The sequence below is a fragment of the Oscarella lobularis genome, chromosome 3, assembly GCF_947507565.1.
Source record: "Oscarella lobularis chromosome 3, ooOscLobu1.1, whole genome shotgun sequence".
Classification (NCBI taxonomy): domain Eukaryota; kingdom Metazoa; phylum Porifera; class Homoscleromorpha; order Homosclerophorida; family Oscarellidae; genus Oscarella; species Oscarella lobularis.
Genome location: NC_089177.1, coordinates 2,527,734 through 2,545,815, shown reverse-complemented (window position 1 = coordinate 2,545,815; position 18,082 = coordinate 2,527,734). Strand labels below are relative to the sequence as shown.

The window sequence follows — 18,082 nt, the reverse complement described above, 5'->3', positions numbered from 1 at the left end:
CACGTGAGTGGAAGCCAAACCATCGCAAAACGGACGAACAGCGGATGCTAACAGACAATCGGCTAGTAAGAACGTTTTAGAATATTGGGCTAGACTTGTCCAAATGCAGACGACCCTGCTTGCAAACGCAGCAAGTCGGAAATGGCTTGCAATTCGGTTTGCAACAGGGCTGGTCTGCCGAGCTGCTCTTAACGTGCATTTCCGACGTTCCCCACACCATTTCCCGATTGAATTTTTCGGTCATCTGCAAACGACGAAAATATAACGTAGCACAGATCGTTGTTATTTGCTAAAAACGACCTCTGTTATGACGGAAACGACGTCTTTGTACGCTTCGACATTTAGGGGATACTTCTCCGACGGGTCCTGTAGTAGATCGAACAGTAGGGGTGGGTCGTGTTTTGCCTGACGAGTGCTTTCCCAGCAGTCGTGGTCGTAATACGGCGATCCACAATGACTCCTTTTGCAAATCAAAATTGCTAGTAGCGAGCTCAGATCCTTTGTCTGTCTCACCCCTGAGTGTAAAAGAAGGCTTTGTATTGCTTGTAACGTGTGGCGTAGACGCCAATTTCTGGGCTGGGACTTTTTGGATAGTAGTAGTAATAGTCTCGACGGCTCTATTTTAAATAGCTGGCATTTTTTCGTTCACGTGACGAGATTAAGCCGACCTGCCCTCCTTCGAACAAGATAGGTGACATGTCTACTCCATCTATTGGTCTGTCGGTTGGCGTCTTTCCTCCTGCTATGGTTGCAATAGTTGGCAAAATGTCTACTGTTGCTCCTAACTGGAAAGAAAATATTGTACGACAGTGTTTAGTTAGGCGAGTGCGATTTTTCACCTCTGTTGTTCTCGCTGGTTTTATTTTGCCTGGCATCCAGGCAATGGCAGGCTCTCGCATTCCACCTTCGTACGTTGTGCCCTTGCCGCACTTGAGCAAACCTTGATTGCCTCCTCGTACTTGTCTTGTTAGTGAAGGCCTGTAAAGCGAGGGGAGGCGGTAGATGCTCAGAGATGCACCCAGTAGCTCATTGCCGGCTTTAATTTTATTTACCCATTGTCGGCAGTGAAGAACACGAAGGTGTTATTTGCTATTCCCGTTGAACGAATTGTCTCAAAAATTTGACCGACACTCCAGTCCAATTCACTCTGTACCATAAAAAGCCGCGATAGGTAGGCGTAAGGAAGACGTGACATTGCATACCAGAGAATCTCCGAACGTTCCTCTTATAGACGAATTTCTAAACTGCTTGCTGGCAAACTGGGGATGATGGGTGTGTTGGTAGGCCACGTACAAAAAGAAGGGCTGATCTGATTCTGCTCAAGTCGACGAGGAATTACATTTTTTGCTCATTAGAGAGGCAGCTGGTGATTTTACCGGAGTTTTTTCGAATAAACGCTGTAGCGGCGTTTGTGTACGTTGCTGCTAACGTGGTAAAATCAGCTGGCTGCTGTATGATTGTACTGTTTTCGAAAAGAGGACAAGGCGTTTCAGCTGTAGAAGTAATAGGCATATGTATTATTAATTTATGTGAGGCTATGTCAACCAACATGTTCTGCACTTGTCGAAGCAAGGCTGATCGGGATAGAAGCAAATCAGACAGGGACACATGTCGTGAGAATAAGGAATTCCCTAAGAGACCAATGCTGCTTAGTCGAGAGATCCCCTTGACCCAAATATGTACCAGATAGTAGTCAAATCCTTGATGAATTGGAAGATAGGTATTGTTTTTCGTGAACCCCACTCCCTAAACGGTTTGGCTGTTAAGCTGTAGAAATAGAAAGCGCGTCTTTACGAGATGCCACTTTCCCACTATGGCAGTTGCGTAGCCTTCCTCTTTTAGCACTTCGGCAATCGTAGTTTCGTTGTGAGGCAATCCTAAGACATTTGGATTAGCTAGGGAGAGAAATACGCCTACATTACCTCCTGCTGAATTAGCACCGAACACACCAGGCCAAATTCCGCTCCTAGTTTGATAGCGCCCGGTCAATAAGGCAGCCCTACGAAAGAAATACCGTATTGTTGCATATCATAGAGGTGATCGACGATGCGGTTACTAACCGCGAAGGGCTGCAAACTCCGCTAGCGCTGTAGAATTGAGTAAAGACAAGACCTTCCTTGGCCATCGTATCGAGATTAGGCGTCGTCGACGTGGGATGTCCGTACACTCCGAGATCACCGAAACCCAGCTAGAAAACCCGACAATTTTGTCTGAAACCGTTTGTTTATTTCATAGATGTTTGCTGGGAGCTCACGTCATCTGCAAAGAGCAGTACAATGTTGGGCTTGGCTCCGCTGGCGAAACCGTGTAGGACGCAGCAAAAGGCAAATACGACGCATAGAAGCATTCTTGGAGTCGACTCTTTGATGAAACAGAGCGTAAAGAATGCAAATGTACTCGTAGACACAAAGACGGTTTCCTCCCCCCCGTCCTCCTCCGCACCGTTTCGGGGATACGGGAGCTAACTAGCTCCGAGGAGCGAACAACAAACAACAGATCGAGAGAAAACTTCAGGGCGTGTCGACGCATTGTCCTAAGGATGGGCTGCGGGAGCTCGAAGGCGGGAACGATTTCCGTAGCGGGACTGCCGCCGCCGTCGGCGCGAAGCAAACGAAGCAAAAAGAGTCGCGCGTCGGTCGGTTTCAGCGACGACGTCGTCGCGTCGTTGAAAAGAAAAAGGAGAATGTACGACGTCGAGGAGGAAGAGACGAAGAGCGTCGATTCGGTGGGACTGCGTTCGGAGGAAGACGAAACAGGAGAGAGTCGTCGAGAGAACGAGCTGATACCAGTGCATCAGCTTATCGCCTACGTGTCGACGGACAAACGAGTATACAGTCGGGGAGAGACGGTCTTCGCCAGTGTTGTCCTGCTCGATTGTTTTGCTGAAATCACCGCAGCTCGTTTGAGGGAGATTGTGAAGGCGGTCGAGCCCTCGTTAGTTGTCACCTGCTTGGCCTCCGGTCTCGAGGTATTTCGCGAGAGAGTTGCGTTCGACGGGAGATGTTCTTGTGGATTTGAATTGCGTATGCCCTGCGAAGCACCGTACGGCGAATACGTGGTCACCGTCGAAATTGACGACGACGATGAGAAACGCCAAGTTGACTGCAAGTCGAGTGGAGCCCAAATTTATGTGAAAGAATTTCACGTAAAGAATTTTGACATAGATGTCGCTTTCACGGCTAAGGTGGTAGAGATTTTGTTGATTAAAACAGAAGCGTGTAACTTATGGAATTGCAGGCTTATGGGCCCGGCAATACCGTTGAGGCGTTTGTCAAGGCATTGGTTCCATCAAAACAAGCAATGCCGGCGTCTTCCTCGCTGACGGCTGTAGTCCAAATTAACAGTAAAACGGTGTGCTTGAATGCTTGCTTCCACGCAGATTTTTGTACATTTTCTTCCTCAGATTCACGAGAGCCGGCATGACCTGAACCTAAATGACGGCACCTGCCTCCTCACGTTTCAGTTGCCTGACGAGAATGGGCCTACAATTCATGAGGGGTTTCTCAATTGTCAAGCATCGATCGGCGGTTTGACGGGCTTCGTCAAAACGCCTTTGCCTTTTGAGCAGAACGTCAACGTTACCGTTTATCCAGAGAGTGGCTATCTCGTAATGGGACTGGAGTGCGGCGTCTATTTCATTACAAAGCGAAAGTCGGGAGGTAAGAATAGCTAAGGGCCGCCCAACATTACAGAACATGCCTAATTAATCAGGAATACTAATACTAATAGCTCTCCAGTGAGATAATTTGACGAGAACCTGCCCGCGCGGCTCGTTCTCAGTCTAGCATTTGTCTGTGTTCAACTGCCCGTTATAGAGCCGACATGACACTTGCTGACCAAGCGTATTGTCCTAACTTCGTACCTGAGTAGATTAGTTAAGCTTATTATTAATTATACTTACTTGACAAGGGCTCCGGCCTTTCTAGTCACACTCTCCTATGCGCCTGTGAGGCACTCTGATACCGAATAAACCTCCATAGCACCGTCTTCCGTGGGGTTTGTGTCAAGTGTCGCAATATTTTTTCCTTTTTATAAAATTATCTACGTGATCGAAAGAGGCGCGTTTTTTGCTCTAAACAGTCAAACGACGCTTAGTTGCCGAAGGGGGCCTCAGTTCAAAGTTTGGCTTGCACTGACTGTAGAAACGTTTTCATCATCTGTAGAGTAGATCACGGTTGCAGGAAAAGCAGAAAATGAACATAGTGTGATTCCTATAGGCTACTACCCAAAGCCTTAGCAATTTCACTGACATTAATGATTTTCCGAATAATGTGCAGGAGCCCAAAACTTGACGGCACCGTGTTTCTCCTTCGCAGACACTATAGACACTTCCGTTGTACTGGAAGAGCACAATGTCGGTCAAAGCGATCGCGTGAGAATTGTTTCTCGTGCGTCAACGAGCTACGAAGGACGCGGCAAATTGGTATTCAAAGTTCGCCGAGGTAAGGCGTATCGTCTTCGGATCGTGCAACCGTACGGCGTCACTGGCCAGTGCGATTTGCCGTCAGCCAAAGAGGGCGGGATGTCTATTCGAAGTTTGGTAAGCAAAGAGACAGAATATTTTTTTACTATATGAAGCGTTGTAAAAGGACGAAAGTCCGGATGGACCGATTCGCCTTCGACTCGGTTCCACGTTCAAGTCGTCTTACATGATTAAAGCTTTTCTATTCAAAAAGGAGCTTTCTTCGCTCAGCGTAACTTTCCCGTGCAGCAAAGCGGATGAACGACATCAAGAGGTCGCCCTGACAATTCCATCATTTGTTTCTGGAATCGTTTGCGTGGCGGCGTTCACCAGGAAAGGACGGCTTTGCTGCAAAAAACGAATGTACAAAAGAGCTCAGAAGTAAGGATGTCATGTCTGGAAACTGAACAGAACTTTAGCATTTTTTTCTTAGACTCGATGTTTCTGTGAATTTGCGTCAACCTAAGGTGCTTGTGTCGGGCTGTTTAGAAGCTGGAGTGAGCATAGCGACCAAGGAAAGTCAATCTGGTTGCGTTGTACCTTCGTTGGTGAATGTGTCTGTGGTTGATGATTCCGCTTGGTCTTCAGCTCATCAGTATGGAAAATAGTTTCTGTCTTTGCTTCTTAGAGCGCGTTTGTGACGTAGATCGCAGGCTGCTGCGTGGATGGGCCCCGGCTGTCTTGATGGCAATACAAGAGCAGCCTTTGCACTTGATTTTATTTTGTCTACCACGGTAGGTGCAGGAAAATTTGTTCTTTCACATATCACTATCTCTTATCTTAGCCAATTGACTCGACAGTTCCTGCATCCGAACTGCCTGTCAAGCAAAAAGAGTTACAGGTTTGTCAACCAATGCTGGGACAATAGTCAACTTCCTATTTGTTCTTTTGCTTAGACAAAATATCTCTCTGGTCGTTGCATGCTTTCTTTTAAACGCTACGCTGGACGTACAACAGAGAAGGAGAAAATGTTGAATGACGACACCGAACAACTCAGAGGCTCTATCCAATTCAAGATATGGGAGGCCTTGTACTCAGGAAACTACAAAGAAATTAAACATCTATCTACTCAAGCTGGTACGTACAATACGGAAATAATTTACAGCATTGACGCCCACATCTTTCTTTATACTTAGATCTGAAAGAAGTCCGATGGAACGGTGAAAATCTACTTCACCGTACCATTCGATTTTTCTCCAAAACCCAACCAGAGATATGTCAAAAACTTCTCGAAGTTCTCGTTATCGACGCTAATCTTGCTCCCAATGAGAAGAGGACGAACTGGCGCGACGAAAACGCTCCTCTTCACACAGCGTGCCAATCAGCGAGTCATCCGAACGTCATTGGAAAGTTGATCGCCTTGGGAGCGTCGTCGAATCAGCAGAACGGCCTCGGTACGCGTTCAATCGTTGTCGCCTTATTGTTGCATATCCTTTTCTTCAGGTCAAACTCCTTTGAGCGTCGCTTCTAGTCACGGTCATTTGAAAGCGGTTCAAGTGCTGCTGAATCATCATTTCAGAACGTCTCGTCAGGACGAACGAAAGTCGTCTCGCGGCGAGGCTACGCTTCAAGAGCGCATCGGAGCTCCGGACGGCACTGGTTGGACTGCGCTGCACTACGCTTCTGCCGGCGGTCACGTCGCCGTTTTGGAGTGCCTCAAGTCGTACGCGAAATTGATCGGAGAAGATTTAGATTGGAATGCCGTAACGGGAGACGGTACGCTTATTATATAGTATTTGCTTCAATTACGATGCTAAACTATGTTCTCATGTAGGACAGCATTTGAGTCTTTTGCACTGTGCTGCTCGCTATATTGGCGCGTTTTCTGACTCTTGCTTAGGAAGTGGAGTCGACCAAACTGTCCAGTACCTTCTCATACAGGGAGCCACAATGTCAACAGATGCGCGAGGATATAGGTACTGTTTTAAACGACTAACTAATCGCACGGTCTAGAACTTTCATCTAGTCATTGTGAGCTGAAGCATTTGACGAATTCGCCAAGCTTCGGCGCGCTATGTCGATATGGAAAGCAAAAGAAAACCAGACGACCAAATCAAGACGTGGAGCTTGCCGTCAGATACCGCAAAGAAACGAAGCTGCTTTCCGAAATGCCGATTTCAGCAGAAGTAATTTATCTCTACGCATTTTTCTCATAGAGATCAACGTGCCTTTTTTAGATATCGACCGTACTAGAAAGGGCGATAAAAGAACACGGATTGGTAATGTCTTTAAAGGATCCCATCTACTTCCTCGTTGCTCTTGACAACGAATGTCTTCTTGACGAAGTGCGACCTTGCTCCGCTCCCGTCGAGGTGGTCCGCGCGGATAAACCGTCTAGTCATCGATTGGCCGTACCACTGCAAATCGGTGAAGACGTTCCACTGAGAAAGTACCTTGAAGATTTCGTCAGGGCAAATGTAGGTGTTTCATTTATCCCAATGTTGACGACGTGACGTTTGTCGTTTAGAGACCGAGTGCTCTGGCATTGGCTTCAAAGAGCCTATTGACGTCCTCGGTAGTTCGTCGGTCAAACTTCCTAATCAACTCGTCGAGCTTTGAGGAAAAGAGCACTTTCGATTTCGACCTCACTCCAAAAGAGTACGGAATTTCTCCCGGACAGCTCATTTTTATATACAACGCTCTTCTCGCTACTGACGACTTTCCGACTCGCAGAACGAGACTGAGCGATTACGGCGTTTGCGACACGAAAGCCAGAAACCCCGTCGAATTGAGACTGCATCCGCTCGACATCAAGCTAAACCTCGTCGTTCAGGTCATAACCGAAACGCCTAAACCAATCGTCGAGACGAGCGAAAGCGCTCCGCCGATCGAAGAACCGTTGCCACCTCCGGCACGACCGCCCACGAAGAAAGGAGGCGGTAAAGGAAAAGGAAAGCCAGCGACAGCCAAAGCCGCTGGAGGAAAGAAAAAGGGGGCGACAGGGAAGCCGGCACCCACGGCGGCGCCGTCCGGAAAATCAATCACGTTGTCGATGTCGGCGTTTGAGTCGCTGATGTGTGCTAAGAAAAGGCTCGTAGATGATCTTGCCGATTATCTGTTGCGCGAGTCCGGATTGCAGTTCGACGATCAAACGCAATCGCTCGAGTTTCGATTTTACGTCGAGAAGCGACTGGTGCCCGATCATGTGCCCATTTATGCGACGTTTTTAGTCGATTTGCCGCCGTCATCGACAGTCGTCGCCGCTCTTCCGCTCGTCGAGTTGCGGTTTTTCGATCTCACGCGACTGTTCGACTTCTGGACGACGGCGGCGTGGTTCGAAGTGAATCCGGACGGCGTCGACGCCGAGAGCGACATTGAATCAGCGCTGGCAAAGGCAAGTGATAGCGAGAACGGATATCGAGGAGATTCCGGCGATTCGGACGCGGATCGACAAGCGAATGATGCGACGCGAAAGAAAAGAACGAAGAAGAGTGCCCGGCAACGAGGAACGCAGCCGGCTCGACAAGATAGCGACGAAACGGCGACGACGGCGGCGACGCCGACGCAACAAAGTCTGAACGGGAGTGCTCGAAAGGCTAGGGAAGGCGAAGACAAAGACGAAACGGCTGAAGAGACAGTTGCAGTCGATGCTGAGAATGAGAAAGTCGACGACAAGTTGACCGTTGGAGCGGTGAGTGCCGTTCCAGCGGTGGATCGACAGAGGCGCGTTCGTTTCTTCGCTTGGCACAGCCGATGGCACAAGGTGATGCTTCGATGGGGAAACGACACGCTGCGAGGTCGAACGTCGGCCCTGCGGTGGATTGTTCGTGACGGCAACGTGCTGTTGGAAAAGTTGGGCGACGCCGGACTTGCTTTGGTTAACGCTGGTAGATTCTACGCTGCGTCCGGTTTGGGAGTGGTGGAACGGCAGGCAACGAGCAGATGCTATTCGCGTAAGGCCCAGCGTAGAGATAGTCCAGGTATATAGTTGCACCATACGCAATGTTTTAGAGGACACCTTTGAGGATTACGAGTCGGAGTGTGGCGCGCCGGCTAGGGAGCACGTAGAGCAAAACATGACGTCGGCTGCAGTTGTTCCTGCCAAAGCTGCCACTGATAAAGATATCGTTTACGTTAGTGAAGTACGTCCTTCCTACAAAAAAGAGGTACAGTAAGCGTTGTGTTTTTGAAGCTTTTATTGTGGTACGCGAGGTCGCTTTTAGGTGAGTCTGAAATGGGAAGAGAGCGGCGCTTCTGCGTCTTCCCTTTTGTGCAAAGTGCAGCGTGATACCGAGATCAAGGGAGCTGCGCTTCGACGTTATGTTCCTAGGCGAAATGATTTGGCCAATGTGCCCAGAAGTATAGACACTCTGCTCTGGCTGAGTGGCGTCGAGGCGTCTGAAGGAAGTTTATCTGTTTTTCTCCCTCTTCGCGAGAAAACGAAAGGCTATCGAATTCTTGTACGAATTTCGTTGCAAAAATATCGGTATTCACCTTTTTGTGTCTGTTCAGGTGACCGCCTTTTCATCCCTTGGAGTCGTGGGACACGCTGATCGTCTTGTCGAAGTTCAAAAGCATTTTAATTTGAAATTTGACATGCCCTGCTGTTTATGCTGCGGTGACAAGCTGGCCTCTCCTGTGCTTGTGACTAATAACAGTGAGAGCCGGCTTAGCGTCGATATCAGCTCGTCTGTTAACGACGGAAAAGCGCTTACCTGTCGTTTACGAGGCGAAGATCCTGATGATACTGAGGCCAATTCACGCGTTGCCATTGAAAGCGGCGAAACGCAGAAAAAAATTATGCAAATACAAGCATCTGGAAACGAAGTATGCAAATCAACAGTGAGAGTTTCTGGAAAGGTACGCAGACCCAACGATGGAACGTACGATACTGTGACAGAGACACTGTGTTATCTTCTAGTCGGGTGAGCACGAAGATGGGACCGCCGCCGCAGTCACCGTTACTCCGAGTAGTTATTTCTATGAAGAATTGTCTGTGGGAACGTTGGAATCCGACGACGAGCGCCTAATAAATATTGGTCCTTCAAGCGCGACTAACAACGGCTGCAGAGCAAGACTATCTATTGAGGTTCGTTTGTGGCTACCTGGGCTTAGATGTGAGGGCTAGCTTGTGTGCTTAGTTTCATGAATCTCCCATGTCAATTCTTCAATCGGCTATTGATATTCTATCTGAATATGCTGCGCCCATGTCGCTGGATCAACAGGCTACTGTTCTGTCTCTAACGTCTATGCTTTTTGAGCGAACCAAAAGGTCTGGTATATTTGATATTTCACTGAGAATCTCTAAATGCCTCTTGAAATGTAGCTCTGACGTTACTGTCTTGTATTATCAAAGTCTTTTCGGTCGGCTTCAAAGAAGTTTTCAAGATTTGTTGAAATTTCGGCACCAATCGGGTGGTTTCTCGTTTTTTCCTGCCAAGAACAGTTCCCCCGATCCAGTGGCAACTGCTATAGCCATACAAGCGCTACAAGTAGCAAGAAAGGCGTTGTCCGTAGAGACGTATCTATTAGACAGGTCAGTGGAAGTCGAGATGAACTAAAGTTATATGATGATGAGACGGACATTTAGTGCTAAGGACTGGCTGTTATCCGAGCGCCGTCTAAAAGGCAAGGGATACTCTGTGAAAACGGAGAGCGACTTATTTCATCCATCTGGCGACCTTCTGACGGCATACATATGCTGGTCTATGACAGAGGCAAGTACACAGAAAATGAACGGTTGGCAGTCTCTTTTTATTTGAATTTAGGCGGGTTTCGACGACAAGATAATCGGATCTGACGTAGCCACTGTTGAAGATCGCTTTCTTGAGTCAGACGAGGATCCATACGCTTTGGCGTTGATTTGCCTATCTCTGTACAACGCCGGAGATTCCGAGGCTGGACAGCAAATAGCTGAAAAACTAGTCAGTTGGCAGAAAGAAGACGGCAGAGTAGCGGGTTCTCGCGAGACAGTTACCCAGTCAAACGAAAACGAGAGAGACGCCGAAGCCACATGGTAAGCAGAACGGTAGAGCGTTTTTCACTTCTTTCAACGCGATTGTAGCTTGGCTATTTTGTGCTGGCTCAAAGGAGAGGAGGACGGAGAAAAGACGTTGGCACTTAAAGGAGTAAAATGGCTGCTTGCAAATTACGATCCTTTGCTCTCTTCCCAGTCTTACGTAAGGTCGAATTTGAGTACTGACGTCACCTGCACTCCTTTCTCTCTTGACACGTAGTTGACTGTCCTGGTTCTCAAAACCTTGTTTCGATATTACGAAAATTATCAATTCAAAGTCAGCCCCCAAAATGAGTCCTCCGGATCTTCAGCAGACTGGGTAGTAGACGCAATCATTAGAGATGCTCCTTCAAAAGCCGTTGAAATTGGCAAAAACGTTGTGGAAGATCTGGAACATTTAGACGATTGTTTTCCTGTACACCTTGCTGTCAAGACATCTCCCAAGAATCAATTTCTCTACTATTGCGTCAAATACAAAACTCATTTGGAGACGTGAGTCAGTTGAAAGATTTTAACTAAATTAAACATCGATCTGTAGAATGGTTACTGAAACAAAAGGATTGGACCTTCGCCTTGAGTTGTCTCTTTCTCAGATAGAGATCGGAAGCCAAGTCGTCATTGTAGCCACTGTAAAGAACCAAGATGAGATAAGAAAGCCTGTCGTCGTGTGCGAGCTTGGAATACCAGCGGGCCTTCAAATTGATTACGAGCATTTCAGAACTCTTTGCAAGTACGGAAATGGTAGCCAATCATCAGAAGTCGCACCTACATTTTTTCGTTTAGATCAAATTATTCAGTGAAAGCGTTCGAAATAATTCATTCTACATTACGGATATTTCTATCACTAGACAAGATACAAGAGGTATCGTAGTGACATATGTTCATGGACATCTCATCTTATCGCACTACTGTTTCAGATCTCGTTTGCAGTAAATGCTACTGCAGCATACGCCGGGAAATTTACCGGACAGCCGTCTGTCGCTTTCCTTCCGAGCAACATATCAATTGGAAGAGTGTGGGCCCAGCCGTTGAAGATTGAAATTGGAGCTCCTTATTTACCTATACCCCCGCCACCACCTCCACCGTCACCCTCTCCGCCTCCCAGTGAAAACGAGCAAAACGAGAAAGAAGGCAGCCCGGAAGAAATAGTCAAAGACGAGAAGAACTAACTGGACTATCATCATTTATCATCATCATCATCAGTACAGTACTTCTTTGCATCTTTCTACTTGCATGCTAACAGTTTCTGTTCTTTTATTTTCTAGCTATCAGTTTTTCCTCATTCTCCTTCAGTTGCTTTACAAATCCATCGTTAGGCTTGGCATTGGGTCGGTGAGCTTTTACCAAGTCCAACGCCTCATTAAAGCCTTTTCCCTCTGTTTTCATAATGTAAGCACAGACCACGGCAGCAGACCGAGAAATTCCAGCATTACTAAATCAGTCAGCAAGATTATTCAATGGCCTTCTGCGCATACGTCATACCAGTGAACCAACACAGAGAATCCGTTGGTCCTAGCAGAATCAATAAAATCGAGGCATTGAATGAGATAAGGCCAAAGATTTGTCTCTGGAACATCGAGAATTTCCACAGAAAAATAGACCAGATCCTTGAAATTGCCACGAATCAATGACTCGACAACAGCAAACGGGAAACTGACGTACTTCAGGGAATTTGTTTTCTACTCCGCTCGCCACATTGAGAACGCGCGTTATCCCGTTCGCCTTCATCAGCTTCAGATCGTGAGCGACGTCTTGAGATCCGATAAATAGTCGAGGAAGCGGTTGCCCAAGTTGCAGGTCAGGAGATAAATCGGGACAGAAACCTCCATAGGCAGCTCGACCCCGATCTTCTATTAGCCTGGAGTCTTTCATTTCCACAATCTAGGCGATTACTACGATAGAATGGTGCTGACGTGTTGTCGCTCTCGCGTTTTACATGGCGTCCGCCAGGAGTCGTCACGTGAATATCTACTCTTCGCAACGACTTGGCATTGAAGCCAGTTATCGCATCAGAGAGCCTTGTTTGCTGCATTCAGCTGCCTTCGACACTCCTGTGCTTGTTTACGCCTAGCGCGCGGTAGCCCAAACACAATCTGACGAGAAAATGGATTTTTTTCACTGGGAGGGCGCTCGAATGACCGCTTTCGTGCAGAACGTGATCGGAAACGACCATCTGATGATTTTAACATCTCGCATGGGGGATCCAAGATCTTCGTTTCTCGTCTTCTTTCCGCTAGCCTACAGCTTTTCAACAGTGCTCGGAACTCGCGTCCTATTAATTGCCTGTTTGTCAGAGTGGCTCAACATGGTGCTAAAATGGTACACTATATGGCATTCCTTCTCCAAGATCCTCAGTAGCACTCGTACGTTGTTCTTTTAGGTGTTTGCTGGGTGAGAGACCTTATTGGTGGGTACGCGAATTTTCGAACGACGGTGCGCCATCGCTTCGGCAGTTTTCCATTACTTGTGAAACGGGTCCTGGCAGTCCTTCGGGTCACGTCATGGTCACCGCGTCCGTCTTTTATCTTTTGATAGGCGAAATTGTAAGTGCCGGTCACGTGCGGAAGACGAGAGCTTGGGCTGGCTACTGCTTGTGCGTTCTCGCTGTTGCGCTGTCTCGAGTTTACATAGCATCTCATTTTCCTCATCAAGTCGTTCTTGGAGCAGCTGTTGGCGTTCTATTGGCGTACCTCTTTACCCGATTTAGTTTGTTCGATGAAATTCCTTCATTACTTCAATGTGTCGTTTGCAGTGTGACGTTGATTGTGACGGCTATTGCTGTTTATGGGACTGTTCTCGCATTGGGATTCGATCCTTCCTTTTCTATTCCGAAGGCAACGAAGTGGTGTGCTCGTTCAGAATGGGTGCATCTTGACACCACGCCATTTTTTGCCTTTTCTCGAGACGTCGGTTCGTTGCTTGGACTTGGCCTAAGCAGTCTACTCGTGAAGAAAAATTCGAAGCCTTCAGTCAACGTGTACAGGCAGCTCCTCACATTTGTCATCGCCTGTCTTCTTTGTCATTGCCTGGAGTACATTCGAGGTCCCTTCATAGGACAGAGCGTCCTGTTTTACGCCGTGTCACTAGGCAGCTCATCCCTACTTTCCATCACGACTTGCCTATTGAAAATACTGATACAGAAATAATTGAATAAAATCAGAAAATAGATACATCAAGTGTACATAGATATAAACAACATCTCCGCATGCGTGCGTGACCAGTTACTACAATGGCCTACCTTCGAAAAGGACGCACTCGAGAGCCTCCTCCACAGCCGCAACCGTCCTCCAATCTAAGCAAAAGTGTCAGCTTGCTCGGCGGACTAGCCCTGACCGCCGGCGGAATAATAGGATCAGGAATTTTCTTCACTCCGTACAGCATCTTCAACTTCTCGGGCGGCTCCGTCGTAATAGCACTGAGCGTTTGGATAGGCGCGGGCCTGCTCGCCCTAGCTGGCGGTCTCTGCTATTGCGAGCTGGGCTGCAGCATGCCGGAAAGCGGCGGCGATTACGTCTATCTGCATCGAGCTTACGGCCCTCTGCCCGCTTTCCTATTCGTCTGGTCGGCTATTTTTCTTGGGCGACCGTGCGCTCAAGCAGTCGTCACTCTTCCATTCGCCAAATGTCTCGTATCGCAAATCTTCGAGGAACCTACGGATGGTGCCGTCAATTTTGCTGCCATCGTCACAACAGGTATTGCATTACATACTCTAAAAAGACGTTCTTAAACGTGCTGTCAGTGTCTGAAAATCTTTTAGAAATTATTTTTTGTAGTTGTTTTGGGTCTTGTCAATTCCGTTGACGTGAAGGCCGCTGTGAGAGTGCAATCCTTTCTATTGGTCTTCAAAGTGGCGTCGCTTCTTCTCGTCGTTTTTGCTGCCTTCTTCTATTGGTTTCGTTCAGGCGAGCACTGTAGACCGACGCAAGTTGGTTCAGCAACTCATTTTTTTTTGCTTTTAGGTGAAAGTGGTTGTCTGTTTGACGGATCTTCTAGCAGTAGTCATCTGTCAGCGGGGCAAATTGGAATGGCGCTTTATGCAGCATTATGGGCTTATGATGGATGGTTAGTTATTTGCGTGTGAAGAAAAAAAGCGAGTCACTGGACGCGGAATCTTATGTACAGGGCGAATTTGAATTATGCATTAGGAGAAGTGCCCAATCCTGAAAAGTCATAAATGTGTATGTGTGTGTGTACGTATTTGATTTACACTGTTTTCGTCTAGAATTCTTCCTCGGGCAATAGGCCTCGGTCTTCTCGTCGTGATTGGATGCTACGTAGCGGTGAACATATCTCTCTTTGTTTTCCTCACGAAAGAGGAATATTTGTCATCGGACGCCACTATTTTGGTAATTGACATTACGAATTAGACATGCGCCTTTTAATTAATTAATGCACTACACGTATAGCTCATTGGAACGAAGTTTCTCGGTTCTTCTACGGCATCGATTGTCGTTCCCACTTTCATGGGAATTTTTTGCTTGGGAACGGCAAACGGAATGTGTCTTTTAGGAGCAAGGTACGGCAAGACGAAGCTCTTTGACTGTCTGAACAAACGTCGTCTAACTCTTGTAGACTGATTTATGCTGCAAGCCGAAAAGGCCAATTTCCTGCTTTTCTGGGCCTAATTCACGCGGATTTTGCCACGCCGGTTCCAGCTGTTTGCTTTCACGTAAACTCAGGGCAGTTGTTTTTTTCTGAAGTGATTATTTTATTCCGTATCTAGACTCTATTGTGCTGTTTCTACATTCTGCTAGGATCATTCGAATCTCTCTTGGAGTATACATCTGTTTTGGCCTGGATCGTGTTTGGTCTGGGTTTTCTTTCCGTCTACGTTCTGCGAGTTCGTGAACCGCAGCTTCGGCGTCCATATAAAGTCAGTTTCTATCGACTAAAGCGTTTCTAACGCTAGGGATTTGGGTTCTGCAGGTTTTTGGGGCGCTCCCTGGCCTGATGATATTGGCTAGCGTCTATCTCGTGTTTGTTCCTCTTGTGATGAATCCGAAGACTTTTTTAGTTGTTCTGGTGTTTGTTCCAGGATGCTTTGTTTACTACTGCGTGATTCAAGGGAGACTTGGCCTACTGAAATCGGTCAATGGTAAGTAGAAATAGCGGCTTTCACGATTGTACAGTATCATTTTTGACGTTAGACTACTTTCTTAATTTGACGAAAAGACTCGGCAAATTGAATTAACGAGAGTATTCAAAGCGTTTTCAATTTCAAAATACAGTAGGGAACAAGATGAGCTTTCATAATGGTTTCTTCTCAACAGCCAGATTTACACGAAGAAAAATTGTCCTCGTTTGCAGGTATTAACAGGTATTATCTTAATTAAAGGACAAGTAGTGCATTGTATTGTCAGATGATCATTGTACACTATAGACAAACAAGGACGGATTAATGCACGAGGCAACACGAAAACCCGTCATTTCGTTCAAAATATCATTCCGTTTGCCAACAGAAGAAATAGACTAGGAAAGCAAACGCCGAGAAGAGAAGAGCTGCACGTACGTGACCTTGCTAGTTGATGGTTCTTCTGTTGTCGATGCTTCTATCGATCCTTTCTTCTGCTGTCGATACATTTCTCCTCGCTGAAACACGTACGAACGAAGCTGGCGACGTCACCGCCTTTTGTTGTTTCTCTTCTACTCAAACAGACGTCGTGACTGTAAGGACACTGACGTTCAATGACGCGCGACGCGTTCATGTTCTCCAAATTGCATGATAGCGCAATTTGTCTCGGCGTCCGACCCCGTCTGGGCGGGCGCAATGATATAGCGTGGTCGGTGGCTCGGCGACGTCGTCAATTTCCGTATTGCATTTGTTGGATGAACAGCGCAGGCCTCATCAAGGATACACACGTTCGTACATCCATAGCTGTCGAAAAGAGCGCATCGACGATGCATGGAAAAACGTCCACCGCCAAAAAGAAGACATCGGCGCCGCCAGTGAAATTGGCCGGTTTTGCGCGACACCCTGCTCCTTTTCGGTGAAACAAACTTCGCCGGCGGCGCACTCAATCGCCGAAGCGACGGTGATATCGCACGGTCCCTAGCTCCGGTAATCATGCTGACGGGTGCGTAGACAACAAGAGCCACAGCAAGAACAGAGAGAAGCTTCATCGCGGCGAGAAAGGCGTTGGCCCAGTGCATGCAGCTAATGCGCACTACGGAATGAACACGCGTACTGCTACTGATTCCTTCTTTACAAAACTCGCTTGCAGGTACAGCACATAAACGAATACAATACAAGCACATCCATATAACATCAATTACAGACACTCTACAAAACAAGACGGACTAATCGACGAGGCAAGACGGTTCAAAGCATCGTTCCTCCTGCCAGCAGAAGTAGGGCAGGAAACCAAGCGCGGAGAAGAGAAGAGCCCGATGTTGGTGCTTCTGCAGTTGGTGCTTCTGCAGTTGGTGCTTCTGTAGTTGGTGCTTCTGTAGTTGGTGCTTCTGTAGTTGGTGCTTCTGTAGTTGGTGCTTCTGTTGGTTCAAAGCAAGTGGAGCAGACTCCGTTCCCAGAGTCACACGCCGAGCTGTCTTGACATCTCTCCTCGCTGAAACACGTACGAACGAAGCTGGCGACGGCGCCGCCTTTTGTTTCTCTTCTACTCAAACAGACGTCGTGATTGTAAGGACACCGATATTCAACGACGCGCGACGCGTTCATGTTCTCCGAATTGATAGCGCAATTTGTCTCAGCGTTCGGCCCCGTCTGGGCGCAATGATAGCATGTCGGAGGCTTGGCTATGTCGTCAGTTTCCGTATTGCATTTGTTGGATGAACAGCAGGCCTCGCAATCGCCGCTTCCAAAGAAGACATTCATACACCCGTTAGCACGACACGCACTACTATCGAAAGGAGAGCATCGACGATGCGCCGACACAACAACGCCACCAAATTGAAGAAGGTAGCCATAGTTGCAGTAGTCGCCGTAGTTGCAGTCCAAAAGCGTGACCCTTTCCACATCTATATTATCGCTGTTTACGACACAATCGGCTCGGGTTTGCTGGGAACATTCGTAGCAGGACAAATTAAAGAGCGGGTGATGGTTGCACACATCCGTGTCGCAGACGATGAGGTCACCCGTTAATTCGGCGCCGCCGGTGAAATTGGCCGGTTTTGCACGACAACCTCGACCCTTTTCCTTTTCGGCGAAGCACACTTCGTCGGCGGCGCACTCAACCGCTGAAGCGACGGTGACATCGCACGGTCCCTCACCGGTAATGTTAACCGTAGTCGTCAAGTTGCACTGATAGCAGACGAGCGATTGAACGCTGACGGGTGCGTAGACAACAAGAGCCACAGCAAGAACAGAGAGAAGCCTCATCTTCGGTAGAAAGGGCGTTGGTCAGCTAGTACCGTTGGTATGCAGCGTTAGTTCCGGGAAAGGTAAAGCGCGCTCATGCATTGCGCGTGCAACCATAGATATCTATGGTGCAACGTGAATTCGGGCAGGTAGGAGTCAAGACTCTCAGATGTTTCCATTCCATTCTAACTAAACATTATTTTTTTAGCTAATAGAAACTTGAAGCCAAACGCGCACAGAAAGAGACGAGTCGCCAAACGATCATGATGCTATCGGTCGTTAGTGCATGGGGTTTGGGTAGTCTACCAATACTGTGTGTCGGTGTATCGACATGGATCCGAAGTTATAG

The 18,082-nt window shown here is 47.6% G+C and overlaps 5 protein-coding genes across 7 annotated transcripts; 3 read left to right on the top strand and 2 right to left on the bottom strand.

Annotated features, from left to right (window-relative positions):
* Positions 1-9: 9 nt before the first annotated feature.
* On the bottom strand, positions 10-2,428 carry LOC136184571 (arylsulfatase A-like). The gene is made up of 14 exons (XM_065971481.1): positions 2,255-2,428; positions 2,061-2,188; positions 1,923-1,999; positions 1,795-1,877; positions 1,684-1,746; positions 1,550-1,631; positions 1,377-1,493; positions 1,203-1,315; positions 1,053-1,147; positions 840-978; positions 669-785; positions 514-617; positions 301-460; positions 10-244 (listed from the first exon to the last, which is right to left on the bottom strand). Exons 1-14 carry the CDS (start codon positions 2,345-2,347, stop codon positions 77-79), a joined length of 1,539 nt encoding a protein of 512 aa, XP_065827553.1. The 5' UTR covers positions 2,348-2,428; the 3' UTR covers positions 10-76.
* Positions 25-11,982, top strand: LOC136184553 (uncharacterized). Of its 2 annotated transcripts, XM_065971463.1 has the most exons (30): positions 25-65; positions 2,236-3,184; positions 3,238-3,351; positions 3,404-3,659; positions 4,317-4,540; positions 4,590-4,843; positions 4,896-5,057; positions 5,109-5,196; positions 5,247-5,303; positions 5,359-5,539; positions 5,599-5,856; positions 5,906-6,178; positions 6,237-6,378; positions 6,429-6,588; positions 6,640-6,879; positions 6,930-8,355; positions 8,414-8,568; positions 8,626-8,862; positions 8,915-9,262; positions 9,324-9,491; positions 9,544-9,674; positions 9,729-9,938; positions 9,993-10,119; positions 10,171-10,418; positions 10,467-10,581; positions 10,639-10,910; positions 10,957-11,148; positions 11,202-11,280; positions 11,336-11,620; positions 11,684-11,981. In XM_065971463.1, exons 2-29 carry the CDS (start codon positions 2,540-2,542, stop codon positions 11,585-11,587), a joined length of 7,014 nt encoding a protein of 2,337 aa, XP_065827535.1. In that variant the 5' UTR covers positions 25-65; positions 2,236-2,539; the 3' UTR covers positions 11,588-11,620; positions 11,684-11,981. The 2 variants fall into 2 exon arrangements, with proteins under 2 accessions (XP_065827535.1, XP_065827534.1); XM_065971462.1 differs by having other exon boundaries at positions 11,336-11,982.
* On the bottom strand, positions 11,570-12,486 carry LOC136184594 (dual specificity protein phosphatase 19-like). The gene is made up of 4 exons (XM_065971507.1): positions 12,355-12,486; positions 12,081-12,299; positions 11,901-12,025; positions 11,570-11,850 (listed from the first exon to the last, which is right to left on the bottom strand). Exons 1-4 carry the CDS (start codon positions 12,448-12,450, stop codon positions 11,673-11,675), a joined length of 618 nt encoding a protein of 205 aa, XP_065827579.1. The 5' UTR covers positions 12,451-12,486; the 3' UTR covers positions 11,570-11,672.
* LOC136184578 (glucose-6-phosphatase catalytic subunit 1-like) lies at positions 12,397-13,640 on the top strand. Its single transcript, XM_065971489.1, has 2 exons — positions 12,397-12,737; positions 12,799-13,640. The coding sequence occupies exons 1-2, from the start codon at positions 12,523-12,525 to the stop codon at positions 13,562-13,564; spliced, it is 981 nt and encodes a 326-aa protein (XP_065827561.1). The 5' UTR covers positions 12,397-12,522; the 3' UTR covers positions 13,565-13,640.
* LOC136184572 (b(0,+)-type amino acid transporter 1-like) lies at positions 13,641-16,628 on the top strand. 2 transcript variants are annotated; one of them, XR_010669380.1, is made up of 11 exons: positions 13,641-14,110; positions 14,192-14,320; positions 14,378-14,480; positions 14,541-14,585; positions 14,641-14,764; positions 14,825-14,934; positions 14,991-15,087; positions 15,142-15,291; positions 15,345-15,513; positions 15,566-15,735; positions 15,799-16,626. XR_010669380.1 is itself a non-coding variant. In XM_065971482.1 (10 exons), exons 1-10 carry the CDS (start codon positions 13,648-13,650, stop codon positions 15,607-15,609), a joined length of 1,434 nt encoding a protein of 477 aa, XP_065827554.1. In that variant the 5' UTR covers positions 13,641-13,647; the 3' UTR covers positions 15,610-16,628. The 2 variants fall into 2 exon arrangements, 1 of the variants encoding a protein (XP_065827554.1); XM_065971482.1 differs by having other exon boundaries at positions 15,566-16,628.
* Positions 16,629-18,082: the final 1,454 nt, after the last annotated feature.

Excerpts from the sequence above, each read along its gene's own strand:
- LOC136184571 (XM_065971481.1), bottom strand. The coding sequence starts at position 2,347 with ATGCTTCTATGCGTCGTATTTGCCTTTTGCTGCGTCCTACACGGTTTC. Across the intron at positions 1,316-1,376 it reads GTTTATTCGAAAAAACTCCG|AATCAGATCAGCCCTTCTTT; the intron begins GTAAAATCACCA and ends CGACTTGAGCAG. Across the intron at positions 245-300 it reads TCGTTTCCGTCATAACAGAG|ATGACCGAAAAATTCAATCG; the intron begins GTCGTTTTTAGC and ends CGTCGTTTGCAG.
- LOC136184553 (XM_065971462.1), top strand. The coding sequence starts at position 2,540 with ATGGGCTGCGGGAGCTCGAAGGCGGGAACGATTTCCGTAGCGGGACTG. Across the intron at positions 5,197-5,246 it reads ATTTTATTTTGTCTACCACG|CCAATTGACTCGACAGTTCC; the intron begins GTAGGTGCAGGA and ends CTCTTATCTTAG. Across the intron at positions 6,589-6,639 it reads AAATGCCGATTTCAGCAGAA|ATATCGACCGTACTAGAAAG; the intron begins GTAATTTATCTC and ends TGCCTTTTTTAG.
- LOC136184594 (XM_065971507.1), bottom strand. The coding sequence starts at position 12,450 with ATGCAGCAAACAAGGCTCTCTGATGCGATAACTGGCTTCAATGCCAAG. Across the intron at positions 12,300-12,354 it reads CGACTCCTGGCGGACGCCAT|ATTGTGGAAATGAAAGACTC; the intron begins GTAAAACGCGAG and ends GTAATCGCCTAG. Across the intron at positions 12,026-12,080 it reads TAGAAAACAAATTCCCTGAA|GATCTGGTCTATTTTTCTGT; the intron begins GTACGTCAGTTT and ends GGCAATTTCAAG.
- LOC136184578 (XM_065971489.1), top strand. The coding sequence starts at position 12,523 with ATGGATTTTTTTCACTGGGAGGGCGCTCGAATGACCGCTTTCGTGCAG. Across the intron at positions 12,738-12,798 it reads CTCAACATGGTGCTAAAATG|GTGTTTGCTGGGTGAGAGAC; the intron begins GTACACTATATG and ends TTGTTCTTTTAG.
- LOC136184572 (XM_065971482.1), top strand. The coding sequence starts at position 13,648 with ATGGCCTACCTTCGAAAAGGACGCACTCGAGAGCCTCCTCCACAGCCG. Across the intron at positions 14,111-14,191 it reads TGCTGCCATCGTCACAACAG|TTGTTTTGGGTCTTGTCAAT; the intron begins GTATTGCATTAC and ends TATTTTTTGTAG. Across the intron at positions 14,935-14,990 it reads ATGTGTCTTTTAGGAGCAAG|ACTGATTTATGCTGCAAGCC; the intron begins GTACGGCAAGAC and ends TAACTCTTGTAG.